We start from the raw sequence: 16,303 nt of genomic DNA, 5'->3' as shown, positions 1-16,303 counted from the left end.
CCTGATAATCTCATTGTATTGCCCCGACTTATATATACATTATGAAAAACTGAATATTTGTACATATTGAGGAAGAGTGAAGAGTATGTATTTCAGTATAAGCACTTCTAGAATCTGGAAAGAAACATGGAAAGTAAAATTCTTGTTGCGATTAAATGAAACCCTTGTGCACACGTGCAACATAAGCAGAAAGAATAACGGTAAGTAGACTTCCTGTCTCTGGATTGCCCAAGTTTCTTGTGTTGGTACAATTTTCTGCTAAATAGATACTACTTATACAGTTAAGAATGAAGTCAAATAAAAGACTGCTGGCTTAATATATAAAAATGACAAATCACAGAGAGAGTTCCACTGGATGAGGTTAATTTTGCAGATATTTAGCAGGCAAATTCACATTCTCCCACAACCTGGACAGATGACAATTGATGAGTTCCTTAGAAATGAAACATATATTGCTTGTGTAATAGTGTAAAATAGCTAATTTTTAGATTTATGAAATCTAATATGCCAAAATCCTCAGCTGACATGAATCAGTGAAGCTGTGCTGGTTTATGTGAGCTGAAAATGAGACATTGTGTCTCAAATACTGTTTTATAGTAACTTTTGGAATAATCGGTATACACATTTATGAATGACAAGCTTCTCAAAACATACATACTTTGGTCAGTGTTTGGTAATAGGGATGGTTTGAGTGATGAGTATTTTATAGAATTGGGAAAATATTTTCTGTGACCATTATTAATATATGTACTTCTTTGCTGAATTTACTTTTCTTTCTCTTAAAAATTCTAAAGGCTATTGACTTGTACTGTGAGTCTTTTCCACCCGATTCTTTATTGCAATCTCTCAGACGCATATTTGAGGTAGGAATAATATTTTTAATGAGTAAATTCATAAAACCACATAATGGAATTCTTACTTAACACAGGCAAAATTGGAGATACAGTACATGGGCTATAAGCCAGGCCACTACTTTAATATTTTTTCTTCCAAGAAATTCAGCTTTAGCACGTGTGATTTCCCAAGCCTCAGTGACAAGATAACAGACATTTGTAGTTCTTAATTATTTGTAAACCGTATTAATGATACTTAGAAAGTGCAGTTATTAGAAAAGAATTAAAGAATAACAGTCCATCTGTATTACTGTAGTTTGTGAACAAGATGCTCAAATAGAAGAGTTTCTGAGATTCTATTTTAAATTTGGTGACCACATATACTTACGTACTTGTGTATTATATTTTACGGAGCTTTTTTTATTATTGTTTTTTCAGTGCAGTTTAAGGGAAAGAACAGTTGCCTTCAGTATGTCATAATTAATCAGATTTAACATGATACCATTTCAAAAGTGGTCCAAAAAAAGTAAAAGGTGCAATATTAACTGATTATAGAAGGATGTGTTCTACACTGCAATACAGATTGATTACAATAGTATGTTTATTAGGGATGATTCAAAGACTTGCCTTCTAAAACACATAAGAAGAAAAAGAAAAATAGTAAAATCATTGCTATATATTATGCCTATCCAAATAACATATATTTGCTTCATATCTATACACTTCCACTAGCCCAGTGGAAGAAGAAAATGTGCAAAGCACTCTTAAGTAAGTAAGTGAGCTATTCCAAATGAAATTACATAGTTGCATACAGTTACAGTTTAACTACAATAAATACCCTGTTAATTGATATTAATAAATTAATTAATATTCTCTTTGCTGGTAAATATGAAATAATGCCAAACTTCCTTGTTAATGTGAAGTTTGCAATGAAGATGACCACCAATACAAGTATCTATCTTGAGGGTTCAAGATGTGGTGATATAAAATCATATTTCGATTGTCAACATAATCAAAATTGTGCTATAAGAAAGAAATTCTTGTAGGATAAGGTCAGGGTCAGTTAGGCTATAAGTCTTCAGTGTGTTGTATGCAGGGGGTTCACTGCTCCTTCACAGAGGTCCTTTGGCTTCATTGGGGCTCAGACCAGAAATGGATAGGAAGTAGGAAAGGGATGGGTCCCTGCAGGTGTGGTAGACTGCCAAGACTCATGTTTTAGAATTAAATCCATCCAGGGCTGATGACTGCTATAGGACAAGTACACTATCTAAAGCTTCCAGATAGAGCTCTAAATAATGCATTTGTGCTATGCTAGCGTTTCATACAGGGGAAAATGTAATGACTTGGAATGTAAAAAACATGTCATGGCTCATCCACTTGCACAGAAGCAACTAATTTTGGATAAGTTTCTAAGTCCATCTCCTTAGAATGGACGGAAATCACAATTATTTTCATCAGACATTTTTACATTGATCATAAAGAGTCTAATCTGGTGAGGTGGTGACGTACATTGTCATGCTCATTGTCACTGAGCAGCTGACAAGGCTACTGATTGTCTTACGTGAATCACTTTGACTCCTTTGAAGCAATAGAATCTGATTAAAAGAAATCATTACTGCAGAGTTAAAAATCATTACACTTTCACTTTTGCAATTACTTAACCTAAAACCTTACCTAAAATGTACTTCAGAATAGCAGTAAATGCAAAATTAATTTGAAGAGGGCAGCAGATATTTCCCAAATTTTACATCCATATTAATTTAAACTACATTCTAAAGACTAACACTCTTCCATCCCCCCAAAGAAGAACAAGAGATTAATTTCTTAAAATTATTGCTATATTTAGCAGCTCATAACATCACCAACATGCACATTTCTGTGATTTAGGTTTAATACAAATATTTCAAAATATCAGATCTGAAAAATGCTCTCCATTTTTATTACAGGCCTATTCAATAAAATATATACCTTTGGTATAATATGTTTTATTGCATATAGCAAACCATTTTCATTATCATCAAAAATATATTTTAGCACTTGTGAATTACAGGGGACTTTAATTCCTCAGGTAACCCACAATATTGGATACAGTATCTTGAACCAGCTCATAAATATGTAGACATGATAAACATGTACATTTTCTGTTGGACATGTCAAGTGAAAGATCTTTGAGAATTCCAAATTTACTAACGATTAAGCTACTTAAACTATCTTTATGCCACTTTATTAGATGCATCATAAGACATTATTTTCATTGAAAATATGCTTTAAATAAGGCAAGTTTTGTAAGAATTTAAATAGTGTTTTTTCTTACATGAAAAACTTCTTTTCTTATAAGGTGGTCATGCCTCCTTTGCTGTTCTAAAATCACTACACACAAAGCAATAAAATTACAGAGCTAAGCATCCTCCAAGGATGAAATCACAGTGAAGAAAGCTGTGATACACTTTATGCTGTTAATCATGTTGTATCATATCGCATCATATGATGATACCACAATAGAAGAGAGCTGGTTATTTACACAGTGGTTCTGACTGGCAAATGTAAACAAAGATGAGTCAAGCACCTCAGCAATGCATTGACTTGCTAGTTCATCTCCAGGGTTTTACGGTGTTGTTCATTAGTTCCATTGTCAACTTGACATGAGGCACCTATCTTTAAGGTAAGAAACTGGTCAGTTGACGAAGTGTCAGTGGGGTTTTCAAGTAAAGATGAATTTGTTCCCTTTTAGTTCATTATTAAGTCAAGGGTACACTAATTTATGATCCAAAAAAGGTGAAATGCTGTTAGATTTTGTCCTGGTTTCGGCTGGGATAGAGTTAATTTTACTTAATTAGAGTTAAACCACGACAGATTTGTATGCAGTTTAAGGAATTATGTAACATAGAGTGACTGTTGGTTTCTAAGACATATAAGCTCAAGAAAATCTCCAGTACAGCAAATAGTAATTTAAATGAACTGTTTAGGTAAAGTCTACATTTTAATATGGATTAACAGAAGACTGATGGCTATTCAGAAACTCTTAGTCCAGTTGAAATTATTGGAATTGGCTTGGAACTCACGTGTACTTGAACATCAGTGTAGGTATGAACACTTGATCATTAAAAGGTGTGACAGTTGGAGCAGCTTTCCAGAACTTAATGCACTTTTTTTTAAGGTCAATTTGAAGGTGAATCCTATTGTTGTGAATTGCTTTTCTCCACTAGAGGACTTCATTATAAACAGAGATTCATTGTTGCAGGAGACAGCCTGTCTAGCTATTCTTCACTTCACAGTATGCTTCCCCTCACTGAAGAGGTGCCTGCTGACAGTGGAAAGTCGACGTAGCAGGTCCTGTCCTGAGAGTCAAGTGTTCCTCCTTGTATCAGGGTCAGAAGTAGCATCTTCTCTTTTCTATTATTTAAAGGTGTCTAATTGTTCTAGGTTATTACGCTGTGTTCATCATTGTGGTAAACACCTAAATATTATTTTGAAAAGCTTATCTGTGCCAGATTACAAATAACCCATAGTCTCAGGCTATTCTCAGGAGATCAAGGTGAGAAATGTTAAATGCTCATCCTGTAAATATTTCTTATTTTGCAGGGTTTCATGAGATTAAGATTCCAGTAACTAGACAAAACTGTCATCCTCACCCACCGTCCCTCTTAAATGCATTAATAGTCTTCTCACAGAGGTTTAGAACTTCTGTGCTGTACACAAGTGAGAAATAATGGTCCTTCCTCACTTACGTTTCTAGGAGGTGTTTCCCCAGAAACTCCTCGGGGGCACTTCCTGATTTCATGAATTACTGTCTCTTCAGAAAGAATGGTGGTTTATATTTCTCTTCCCACCCCTCCTACACCTTTTTTCATGCCCAAACGGCTTGAGCTAATGAATCATGGCTCTTTTCTTTCCTTGCTGTTTATCCTCCTGCCCTTGTAGCTTTGAAGATAATCAGTCAGGTATATTTCTCCTCCTAAAAGCTATTTTAAAATTGAGAAGTCAATAGAGAATGCCATTCCTAGGAGGGGTGGTGAGGTTTCATCTCCAAAAAATGAATAATTGTGTCCATGTTAGGAGCAAAGCAATGTAGGTAGAGGTACTTATCAAAAATCCTAATTAATTTTCAATTACTTTGACTTCTCACTTCACATTTCCTAATATATTTCATAATGGTCTGATTCAATCTTTTAAAAGAAGTTCTCAGAGGTTTTAGAATCAAGACCATAACCTGGCCAGAAGAAGCAGGCAGAAAGTGGTAGGAATAGTTTTGTGATTTATTTTATTGAGCCAGGCAATGTGGATACTTCTGTTTCAATCTGTTTCTAGTTGTTTATCTCCATTTAAGGAAAAAAAAGTATCCATGAACAATTTTGTAATTCCCTCAAGGATATCATTGTGTTGTTATATGAGAGATATACCATTGTATAATAGAATCTGTATGTCAAGGCTCTGTAACTTGAGTTCCCAAATACCATGCAAGGAATTTGATCAAAGTGCTTGCAGTGTAGAAGAGATATTTCACTATAGTATTTAACAGTAGGTCTAATAAAACAGGTACTTTATTTGGATGCTTTTCAGTGACAATAAGATTCCCATTTTCAGACGGAGTCCACCTTCACTTGATTGTTGTTTGTAATCAATGGAGAAGGTTTACTTTTCATCCTGTCTCCTGCGTCATTAGAACTATCCTGGAAAAAAACTTTTGCTGTACAAAAAGTGACAATAATTCTTTTGTACTCTCTTCTGAAGTTCTGGTTCAGGAGTCCATATATGATAGCATTAAGGCAGCTGTTGAAATATGCCATGTAATAACTAGATACAAACAACCACTCTGGAATCCTAGGGATTATAGTTTCTGGGTTGACAGCCACAGCAAGGCCAATAAAGTTCAAAGGAGCCCAGCAGACTGCAAATAGTACAAATACCACAAACATGGTTACAAAGTTTCTGAAGTCATGCGGTTTCAGTCTGGGGTTGTTATCTGGTTTAACCCTTCGCCTTACCTGAATAACGAGGATCCATATTCTCAAGTAACAGAAAGTAACTATGGCTATGGGAAGTAGGAAATGGAAAAACACAACTGCTATTGTATATGCTGAGCTCACAGATTGTGCAAATGTACATGAGTAAATCCTGGGGTCATACTGTAGCGATCCCACAAACAGGTTGGGCACGATAGCAACAAATGTTAGGACCCAGATAAGAACAACATAGCACAATGAATTCTTGTCGCTGTACAGCTTGTCATATTTGAGACTGTGGCAGATATAGCAGTACCGATTGATAGCGATGCCTGTAATATTGAAGATTGATCCAATGACACTTAGGCCCATCAAGAAGCCACTAATCTGGCAGTGAAGGTATCCCAGATTCCATCCGTTGTGAAATACAGATGTGAGGACCAGTGGATATGGGTAGATTGCTACAACCAAGTCTGCAACTGCCAGGCTTACAACAAACACATTTCCTGTAAAATAAATATGAAAAGGCAAGTATTAGTTTTTTCTTTTCCTCTTTTCTGACACTTCTGCTCTCAATATATTAATGAGCAGCCTTAGTGGAACACTTTAAATGTAATTAGTTTCTACTTTCTGTATCAAAATTCATTGTCATATATCAGAAATAAGACACTCATTTTTAATCTAAAAAGGAAGTAGCTTAACTTAAAGATGCACCTTTTAAAAGAAAACTCTTTGAGTTTAATTACCATGACCTAATATTTTTATCGTCTCATTTATTTGGATTCTTCCAATCACACAGACTCAGAATAGATATCAAACTAAAATATTAATAACTTTAAGCCTTGCTTTGGTTTTAAATAGAAAGTCTCTCTTGAAAAATCAGCAGAAATAATATGATTACTAATAAATTTCAAAACTCACATTTACCTTCCATATTTCATTTAATTCCCTTTCCTGACATTACCCCTTAACTTTTCCAGTCCTGAAATGAAAATCTTTTTTTTTTCCTATTTGTATTTCAAGCTTTCATTACTTTAATGAGACTTTTAAAGTGACTCTTTTTGAATCTTCTGTCTAGCACTTGACTAAACTTAACTTCTAAGAGTCTAGCTGAACACAAACTTAGTTGTCTTTCCTAAATTGAGAGACATACTCTTCAGTAAAAGAAGTGTTGCTGGGCAGTGACCTAGACAGTTCCCAGACACTACTGATGCCACATTCTTCTCTGCCTCGAAACTGGAAAATTAAGCAATGATCCATTCTCTTGGTTCATTTTTTAATTAAAGGGAGATTATTTTAGACCGTTAGTTCTTGATAGAACCCCTCTCTGTTCTTCAAAGACAATGGAACCCATCATAACTACATGTTTTGAATTAGTCTTTTGAGCATAGATTATATATTCTTTTTTTAGTTGCTTAAATGACAACTCAACTGAATGCTTCCCAACCATTCTAGTCTCTAAGAAGGTTGCAAGATACATTGACATAGCTTTTATTCATTTTTTAAAAATAACTACTACATGTATTGGTCTAGTTATTCATGTCCATATCTACAGAAAGCTATAAGAGTGTATATATACATGCATGTGTGTAAGTATATAAATGCATGTGTATGCATGTATACATAGGTATGTGTGTGTTTGAGATTATATTTTGGAATTCTGAGATTATTCACTGAAGATGAAATATGAGCTCCTATTGCAACCTGTAAGAAAATATATTGCTAGTTTTAGATGACGTAGAATTTAATTATTAATCCAAAGTGGGCTTGGTGAACTGTTTTATGCATTTATTTTGAGCAGACAAATTACAAATAGATAAAAATAGGTTAAAAGAAAAGGTAAAAGTATCTATGGAATAATAGGGCATTTTAGCTGCTATAATTCTCAAAACTATTTTTTAATATATTATCTCAAATATCTTAAAATGTATATTCTCTCACTAGTCTTATGCTTTAAATGGCCAGGTAGAAATATTAAATCTGCAAACACCTACAGAGAAAAAACATAGAAATTATCTGGCTCAGGATGCTACTTATTCTTTTTTCATTAAATTTTGATACATACACAACGTACCACATTTGATGTTTATACTAATGGCAGCTTGGACAAACAGCCTCAGTTAAAAGATTGCTATGCTAGTTTTCATAGATTTTGTATCTGGATTTATAAATAACTTTCTCTTGATGGTGTCTGTAGTTGTTTCTTCTTTTGCCCAGGAATTCACTGCCAGACTGAAATATGCTTATCCTGAAAGCTTTGGCAGAATTCCAGATCATTTCAGCACAAACAGCAGAGCTCCTTTAAGCGGAAGACGACAAGGGAAAAAAACATTGCTTTCAGAATTTACCCTTGACATAGTGGCAAGCTATACAAGAATGGATAAAGAGGCTATATGAAACTCAGAGCTCTGTGTTTATCCTATGAGTTGAGAAGTGGAAAGTGAATGAAAAGTTGCTCTTGGCAGGTTTTTTTCCCCGCCCAGAATATTGCAGGTTTGATGAAGTGGCACCATATAAACTCCAGATGGGACAAAGAACCGGAACACTTATTTAAATGTAATACTTAAAAGAATCCTGTTTATATTTGCTCATAAATTTTCTGCTTAGCTGGAGCCTACCCAACCCAAGCCTCTCTCTCTGCCATCCACTGAAACTTCTGCTGGTGCTCTCCATTAATATTGCTAATATTATCATTATTTACCCACTTGAGCCAAAAGATTCAGCTATAAGAACAAAGCTAAAAGTGTGGGGTTTTTTTCCTTTGAAAGAAGACAGGTGGTATACTTTGAACAGTTTTAGCAACCCTGTGCTTTGGAAACAACTGAGTCTAGGAAGAGTAGGCACTCTGTCTCTGAATCAGCCAGATTTCAGGCTTCCACAAACTGGTGCGCCATGGTTGTCCCAGCTTATCTTCTCAGTCGGCTGCCGTAGAGCAACAAACTGAAAGTCTTGGAAATACAAGCTGTTTCATATGGAAATTGGCAGCTAGCAGGATATCCTGGGAGCCTGCCTTTTTAAAAAAGTCATGAGCTTGAAACCAAGTCCCAGGCTGCCAGCTCATGGTTAGCATGTCAGCTGGATGACCGAAGCATTGGGCTAGAAGCTGTCTGGAAACCAGATACCTGCTTGCAAGAGAGGACTTTTAACCTGCCTTTCAGGAAGGGTTATCTTCAAACTTGAAGATCTTCAAACCCATAGATTTTCCTTGTGAGCACAGAAGCTTTGTCGTTAAGATAAAATAGAAAATTCAAGTAAAAATTTGTTTGGGATTAGTATGTTTGTTGTCTGTTTTGAGGTTCGTTGTTTCAGACTTTGAAGTCAGATCTAAAATTATGTTAATCTTTCATATGTTATATAATACACAATTTAAAAATATGATCCTAGATTTAGGCACCCACCATTAGTGGAAAACATTGATATTTTATGAAATTCCCATATATTTAATGGCATATTGTGAAATTAAACTCTTATGTTTGTGGAACACTTGGTATTGTAGAGGTGACTACCATAAAAAAGATATAGGAAAAAAATAATTTTTATCTTCAGAGTTGAGTTTGAACAGAATGCTATAAATGAAGCTTGAAGCTCCATATTGAACCCTTTAAAAAGCCGCAAAATCAAAATCTTGAATAACTCTTCCTTGAACAAAAAGTATTCATTCTCTTCAGAGAGTGAGATCACGTTGCTGTGAAAAAATGTGATTTATGTAACTAAAGAATGCATTACTGTGCATTAACACCAGTTGGCTGAACTGAGAAAGTAGAGGTTGAATTTCTTGACTTTGACATAAGTCAAATAAACTTTAATAAAGTTAAGCAGGTGTTGTGCTACAGATATATGTGGGAAGAAAGATAATCTACTGGTAACCAGCTTTAGCAGGCTACGATTTTAGATGCAGTCTAAAGCAATGTTCCATTAAATATTTTCACCACCCTTACTGAAAAATACACCTTTCTGCTCAGCAAACACATACCAACATCAGATCTATCTGCTGAATAAAAAACTGCATTGAAGCCACAGAAAACAAACAAGTGCTCTCGTAGACAATTTGAGTTTTCCAAGAGCAAAATGCAACATAAACTGAGTGTAAAAAAAGTGACCCTGACAGATTATAAAAAAATGCTTATGGGATTAATTGTCATGATGTCAAAATGAATATAAGAGCATCAAATAAGAACTATGATGTAGTTGTATCAGTAGCAACTTGTATCTGCGTAACATATACGAATTACTATGTGGGTTGTCATTCCCTAGATTTAGTGCTAAGTATGTCCTGAAGTTAATGGAAATTAGAAATTTTCCAGAAATTTATAGCAACTTAAATAAGTGCAGAATATTAATGGAAAAAAATTACAGTTACTTAGTCTAAGTGGTGCTGAATGCCTCTCATAGACTTAGACTGGAGAGCTGAGCACTTTGCCAACAGATCAAAAAGGACTAATTCTTTCTGCAGTTTTAGGAGAACTGAGGGAGATGTGGTCTACAGAGCTCTTTTCTCAAGTGCTGAGACTGTGAAGTATTTTAACTCTTCCAAAACTTTTAGCGTGGTCAGAAAAATGTATTGTAAAAAAGGGAAAGAGCTTATCTATGGAACAAAACAGCAATGTTTTAAAGCATTAGGGACTGCAGCTAGAATTTTTTGGTACTAAGGAAATCTGAATGAGTTTTAGAGAAGATCTCATTTTGCTGTCAACATTGGTAAGGCTACTATTTCTCCTCCTTTTTTTCCAATATATTTCTGTACCTTTTAATATTGGTTGCTAGGTCACTATTTCTGTTCACCTATTTCAAAGTATTTCCTGTATAAGTGATGTATTGGCTTCTTACAACAAATGTTTTCCAGACACCACCGTGTTTTCATGTTGCTACATTTTGAAGTATATAACATTACGTTTCCTGTTTATGCATTAGTGCTTCAGGTTGCACCAAATTTAGCTAAGAGGGATTTAAAGTCTTTCTGCTAACTGGACATGGTTTTGCTTTTAGGTAAGACTAAACAGTAGATGCAGCTATCATTGAAGTTACAGACGAAGCTTTTGTTTCAGTGGCCATCGACTCAGACCTCTAATGTTTGTTTGTTAAGTATATCTTTAAGGAAATAGGATAGTGTAAACATTTGCAATGTTGGACCAGTTACAAGATCAAACTTAATTTCTAACTGCCAGGTCCATGCCATTCTTATCTACTGTCTTTTTATCACCTGTCAAATATTGCCAGACATGCTAACAGTCATTTCTGATTGTTTCACGACTAGGCTTAATTAACAGGATGCTTTGCTATAAATTTAGATCAGGTTTTCTAGAAGTTGTGATGTATTCAAATATCATATTGCCAAGATTGTTATGTCCACATTTTTATATATTTAATGGCACCAAAGTTTTTATTTAGATTTTAAGGCACTGATTTCTGATCACTCTAATACTTCTACTGATTTTCTTCAAGGATAGCTTACAGATTTTTTTTTAGCTTTTTTTTTGAAATGTTTCTCATTAATCCAGCCCTTGCTCAGAATGTTAATCTGGGAGTTTATGCTGCTAGCTGAAAACAAGACTGAGATTAGGTGCACACCAGTGAATGCCTGCAGCAGTAGAAAATTTAAATGTGGTACCTCATAGTTATAACTGAACACAGCATCATACTAACATGTTTACATCTAGCAAAAGTGACAGCATTGATAGATAGCTGGCAAAACACCTGGCTTAGAAAACTAGTAACTCCCCTTCACAACTGAATGGTAGGAGTGAATAAGTCTGATTCTAGAATAGAAGACATCACATGAAATAAGGCAATGGGCTAGTTTATGAAGACAGCAAAATTAGAAGGCTAAGCATAAAATTCAATACAGTATACTTTGTTTTGCCACTAAGAACTGAACTTCTTCCTTAGAAAGGCATTTCATTAGGCCTCTGCTTCTCTCATGGCTGTTTCCATGCACTCAACGACAAATATTAACACTAGATTCGTTTCATATTCCATGAACGTTTTTGCCCTGAATGTTGTTCCATTAGCAGCAGTATTTCACTTTTAAAACATCACAAACAACTACAAAATCAAGGAGTGAAAGCTGTTTTTGTGAGTTCCTAATGCAAATTTAATAAAATATCCTTGTTCATGTATCTGGAGACAGAGCTTAGCTCTACAGGCTCAGCAACCCTTCTCCCAGGGACCTTAAGCAGTCATAATGGTTCAAGAAAAAGATCTGTCCATAATCTTTCTAGGATCAATCTAATATTGGAAAGTTGCTGTACCTGGCAGCACAGTTTGGGATTCCACAAAGGTCACGTGAATTAAAAATTTTTAAATGAAAATACCTGTAAGTGGGGTCAATTACTACTGTTTCTTAGGCAGAATCCCAAAGCCAAGTAAGGTTACCTAGACAAGCAAGTGTGCAGACAGTCCCAGCTTCACTGAAGAAAGATTTGAAAGGCTTAAGAAACTAACAGTCTTTGCAGCTCAGCATCAAAATGGCACGAAACAGCTGAGCAAAAATGTAGGAATAAATATTACATAAGCTCCAGTTACTCCTGGGAGCTTCATTCGCTTTACAGATCATAATATCAACTCCCTTAGATCTGAAAAGCCTATTTTTAAACTAAAGGCACTATTTATAAACCTGGCCTGAATCAAGAAGTCCACGTGCACATTAAATTTGAATAGCGTGATGGGCCTGTGGGTTTTGCTTCTCATTAGCAAATTAACCCTGATGCTGCAGGGAAATTTGAATGGCTTAAAGCCCACAATGAACCTTTTAGCTTTAAGCACATGTAGGAAAACCTTTCTCTTTCCTTTTAAGCTGAAGAAAGACCGTGTATTATTTAGCAATTTTCTTAAAACCTCATTCAAATCTACACCTCTGCCACATAATAGAAGGGATTTTCAGACCCTCTGTCATCTAGTTGGGACACTAATGAAACCAGCTGTGTAATTACAGACATGGCAATTGCCTACAGCTGTAATGATGTCAGGCAGTTAGCTTGTGTGCTGGTTTTGGCTGGGGTAGAGTTAATTTTCTTCACAGTAGCTAGTATGGGGCTATGTTTTGGATTTGTGCTGGAAACAGTGTTGATAACACAGGGATGTTTTAGTTCCTGCTGAGCAGTGCTTATGCAGAGTCAAGGCCTTTTCTGCTCCTCACCCCACCCCACCAGCGAGTAGGCTGGGGGTGCACAAGAAGTTGGGAGGGGACACAGCTGGGACAGCTGAGCCCAACTGACCAAAGGGCTATTCCATACCATGTGACTTCATGCTCAGCATATAAAGCTGGGGAAGAAGGAGGAAGGGGGGGATGTTTGGAGTGGGGTGTTTTGTCTTCCCAAGTAACTGTTATGTGTGATGGAGCCCTGCTTTCCTGGAGATGGCTGAACACCTGCCTGCCCATGGGAAGGAGTGAATGAATTCCTTGCTTTGCTTTACTTGTGTGTGTGGCTTTTGCTTTACTTGTTAAACTGTCTTTATCTCAGCCCATGAATTTTCTCACTTTTACCCTTCTGATTCTCTCCCCCATCCCACCAGGGGGGAGTGAACAAGTGGCTGTGTAGGGCTTAGTTGCCAGCTGGGGTTAAACCATGACAGCTTGTTAGCACTGAGGAGAGAGTATTAAATATTTATGGTTTGAACTCATTTATAATCTTACTAAGGTAGAGATTTTGAGTGTCGTAGATGAGTTCAGATACTGCAGTGACCTAAGTAACCTCAACTTTTAACTCCAGTTGATAGAAATTCAGAGTGCTGAATCTTACAGGTCTAGACAGCTGGAGAACTATATAACAGTATATTTGATAGATATGGAAGAATAGATTTGTTAAAGATCATGTTATCAGAATAATCCATATTGTAGTACTTCATTCCAGTGTGCTGCAAGTTGAAGAAAATTAGGCATAATCAGCACAGCATAAATGAAATATCATACTGATGCACTCTGAAAAGAAAATGTTATACTGTATTTAGATTATAATAATTATCATACAGAAACTTCCAGTGATGCTGCAGCAACAATTTAATTTGAAATGCCTATGCCATCTTCTGGCCAAGAAAATTAAATGCATGAAAGAGTAATTGGCAGAAAATGGCAGTGAGGAATTATATAATACTCAGAATATGAGAATGGAGGATTTTGGTGTCAGGACCAAGTTGACTGTAGCCAAACAGTATGTAGATGTGATTAAGTAGTTTTGCAGATATGCCAAATGGCATACAGTTTTCTGTGACTTTATCACCTACCATCTTTTTCTGCAGTCCCATGGCACACGTGTGAGTGAGACACTACTGTTCTCCTTCTTACAGTCTAAAAATATCTGTCAGTGCTATTCTTGGTGGTTCAGTCATGAGAGAAAAGTGATGTGAGTTTTACTGTCAGGCAGAGAAAGGAATTGAACCCATATGCTGGACGAGTGCTAGAGACTTGGGGATGTACCTTGCCTCTGGCAGTTTTGTATGACATGTCAGGGCTGCTTTGAAAATGTCTCTTGTATTGGACCTCTCACATGATAGGACTACTTAGTTTGTACTAGGCAGTAGATTTAGTAGGTGCATGGGATATTGAATATCTCAGTACTGGCAAGACTGAGGTATTTCTGGGTGGCCAAGAAGGGTAGTACTATGCACTGGATGAATTTATGTAACATGAAATATAAAGCACCTGAGAAAAGCAGCAGTAAAGAAAAGGCCTAGAGTACCATTGCACATTTAGGCACCTAATATAGTAGACAGGAGTTGACTGAAGATCTTTTGTGGATCTAAACTTAAAAATCTAGAGGTAGGCAGGGTTTGGGTCTTTTTTAAGGATTTTTAAGAAGGGCAGTTTTAAAAAGGACTTTAAATAATAGCAGTTGGAGCTACCAGTGAACCTCAAGATACACTCATCTTTCTGTTATGTTATGCAGTGCCATGAAATATTTTGCTTTGACACGCTACATAGTAGGTTCATGTCCAAGATGGTCTTCTTTAGAAGCAGCAGCAAATTGAACAAGACTTCTGTTCTTTTATGGAAACCTCTAAAATTTTATCAGAGTAATATCTAGCTAATACGTATTTACTTTGGTAACAAGATTGTATTAAACTGGCACTGTCATACAGTTTTGTAGTTTTATAATATAGGAATAATAGATGAAAGTGACTCTTGTTAAATAAGTAGTCCTGAAATTGAACAATTCAGTTTTTTAAACACTTCATTGACAAATCTCCAGTAGATGTTGATAAAATAAACAGTTTAATTGCTGTTTTACAAAAGTTTGAAGTGCCGTATGCATATTTCCTGATACTCAGAATGAATATTGCTGTAGTTATGTGCCCCATTCAGTGTGTAAATATATGTTTTTTTCAGTTCTAGGGGTGTTTTTCACAAAAATGCAAAGTCCTGACAACTAATACAGTCAGATGTAATTCTGTTTAAATCATTCTTCACTTAGGTTTTGTTTGTCCACCCAGCGAAGGGTGAACTAAGACATAACATAAAATATCAAGAAGGCTTGTAATGACATTGAAGGGAATCAACAAACCCTGCTGTCTTGCAGGTGGAAGCTAGAAACCAGGGCAGGCAGATGTAGTGGTGGATGTCTTGAGTTCTGTGGCCCTGGCTTTGGCTCTGGTATCTGCCTGAAATGTTCTTTCTACAGTTCACTGGGCTGGTGTGTTCTCAAGGTCAGAACGTCTATTCCTTTTGAACATCATCCCCTTCTACTGTGATGACAATATATCAGAGACCAAATAGATTTGCCTGAGTAACTTATCCACTTTTACAGAAGGGAATTATATTACCACTTCTGATTTGATCTTTTCTATCTCTAATTTCTGTGATTCATTTGGGAGGAAAAAAATCCTGCAGAACAGCTTGTTTTCCAACAAGGTATTGCCTAGATGTTACAGAACACTAAGGCTGTCATCACAGTTCAGCAAGCTGTATGAAACCGATTAGAATAACAATACTGCTGATGTCAGAGGATCACGCTACTGAACTGCATCACAGCCGAATCAGCGTAAGAGTACTTTTTCCTCTTTCAACTGTATTTGCATTAGAGACTGGAAATTAATGGAAGGACAAAAATGGTACTGTCACAGTAATATCACAGCTCAGATGAATAAAACTAATAATACTGTTTGGAGACTAAAACAAATGAAAGGGAAAAAGCAGGAAAATGCAGAGTGGGATGCTTGTGAAATATAATTGTTTTGTATTTGTACAAAATCTTATAGATCAGTCAGGTTTGGTGCTAGAAAATGGGAAGATACAGCCTATTCTCTTCCAAGCTCTAATATGTATTTTGAGAAAACAGGAGAGTGAAGGTGCAACCATGTAACTGACAGCAGACTTCTATACTGTATATAATACTGCAAACATGAAATCCCTTTCCTGAATCTCTTTGAAAGTCACTGTTTTATGTAATGGGATTTTGTGGCTGAATTTGTCCATAGAATTATTCATGGGAAGAAAAATAAGTTAAAAAAACTCTCAAGAGTACAAAATAATCCTTTTTCTTTCTGTCATGACTAATAACAGTTTAGGTGGTCATTCAGCCAATCCCACATCTA

General features: G+C 35.9%; 1 protein-coding gene across 1 annotated transcript in view; it reads right to left on the bottom strand.

Annotated features, from left to right (window-relative positions):
• Positions 1 to 5,413: 5,413 nt before the first annotated feature.
• MTNR1A (melatonin receptor 1A) overlaps positions 5,414 to 16,303 on the bottom strand; it is a 56,856-nt gene continuing 45,966 nt past the window's right edge. The window contains exon 2 of the mRNA XM_072862010.1: positions 5,414 to 6,282. Within this exon, the coding sequence (XP_072718111.1) occupies positions 5,414 to 6,282 (869 nt within the window). The remainder of the gene's footprint in view (positions 6,283 to 16,303) is intronic.

This window comes from Ciconia boyciana, chromosome 5, assembly GCF_034638445.1.
Source record: "Ciconia boyciana chromosome 5, ASM3463844v1, whole genome shotgun sequence".
Lineage (NCBI taxonomy): Eukaryota > Metazoa > Chordata > Aves > Ciconiiformes > Ciconiidae > Ciconia > Ciconia boyciana.
Note: the sequence above shows the minus strand (reverse complement) of the source record. Positions and strands in the feature narration are given on the sequence as shown.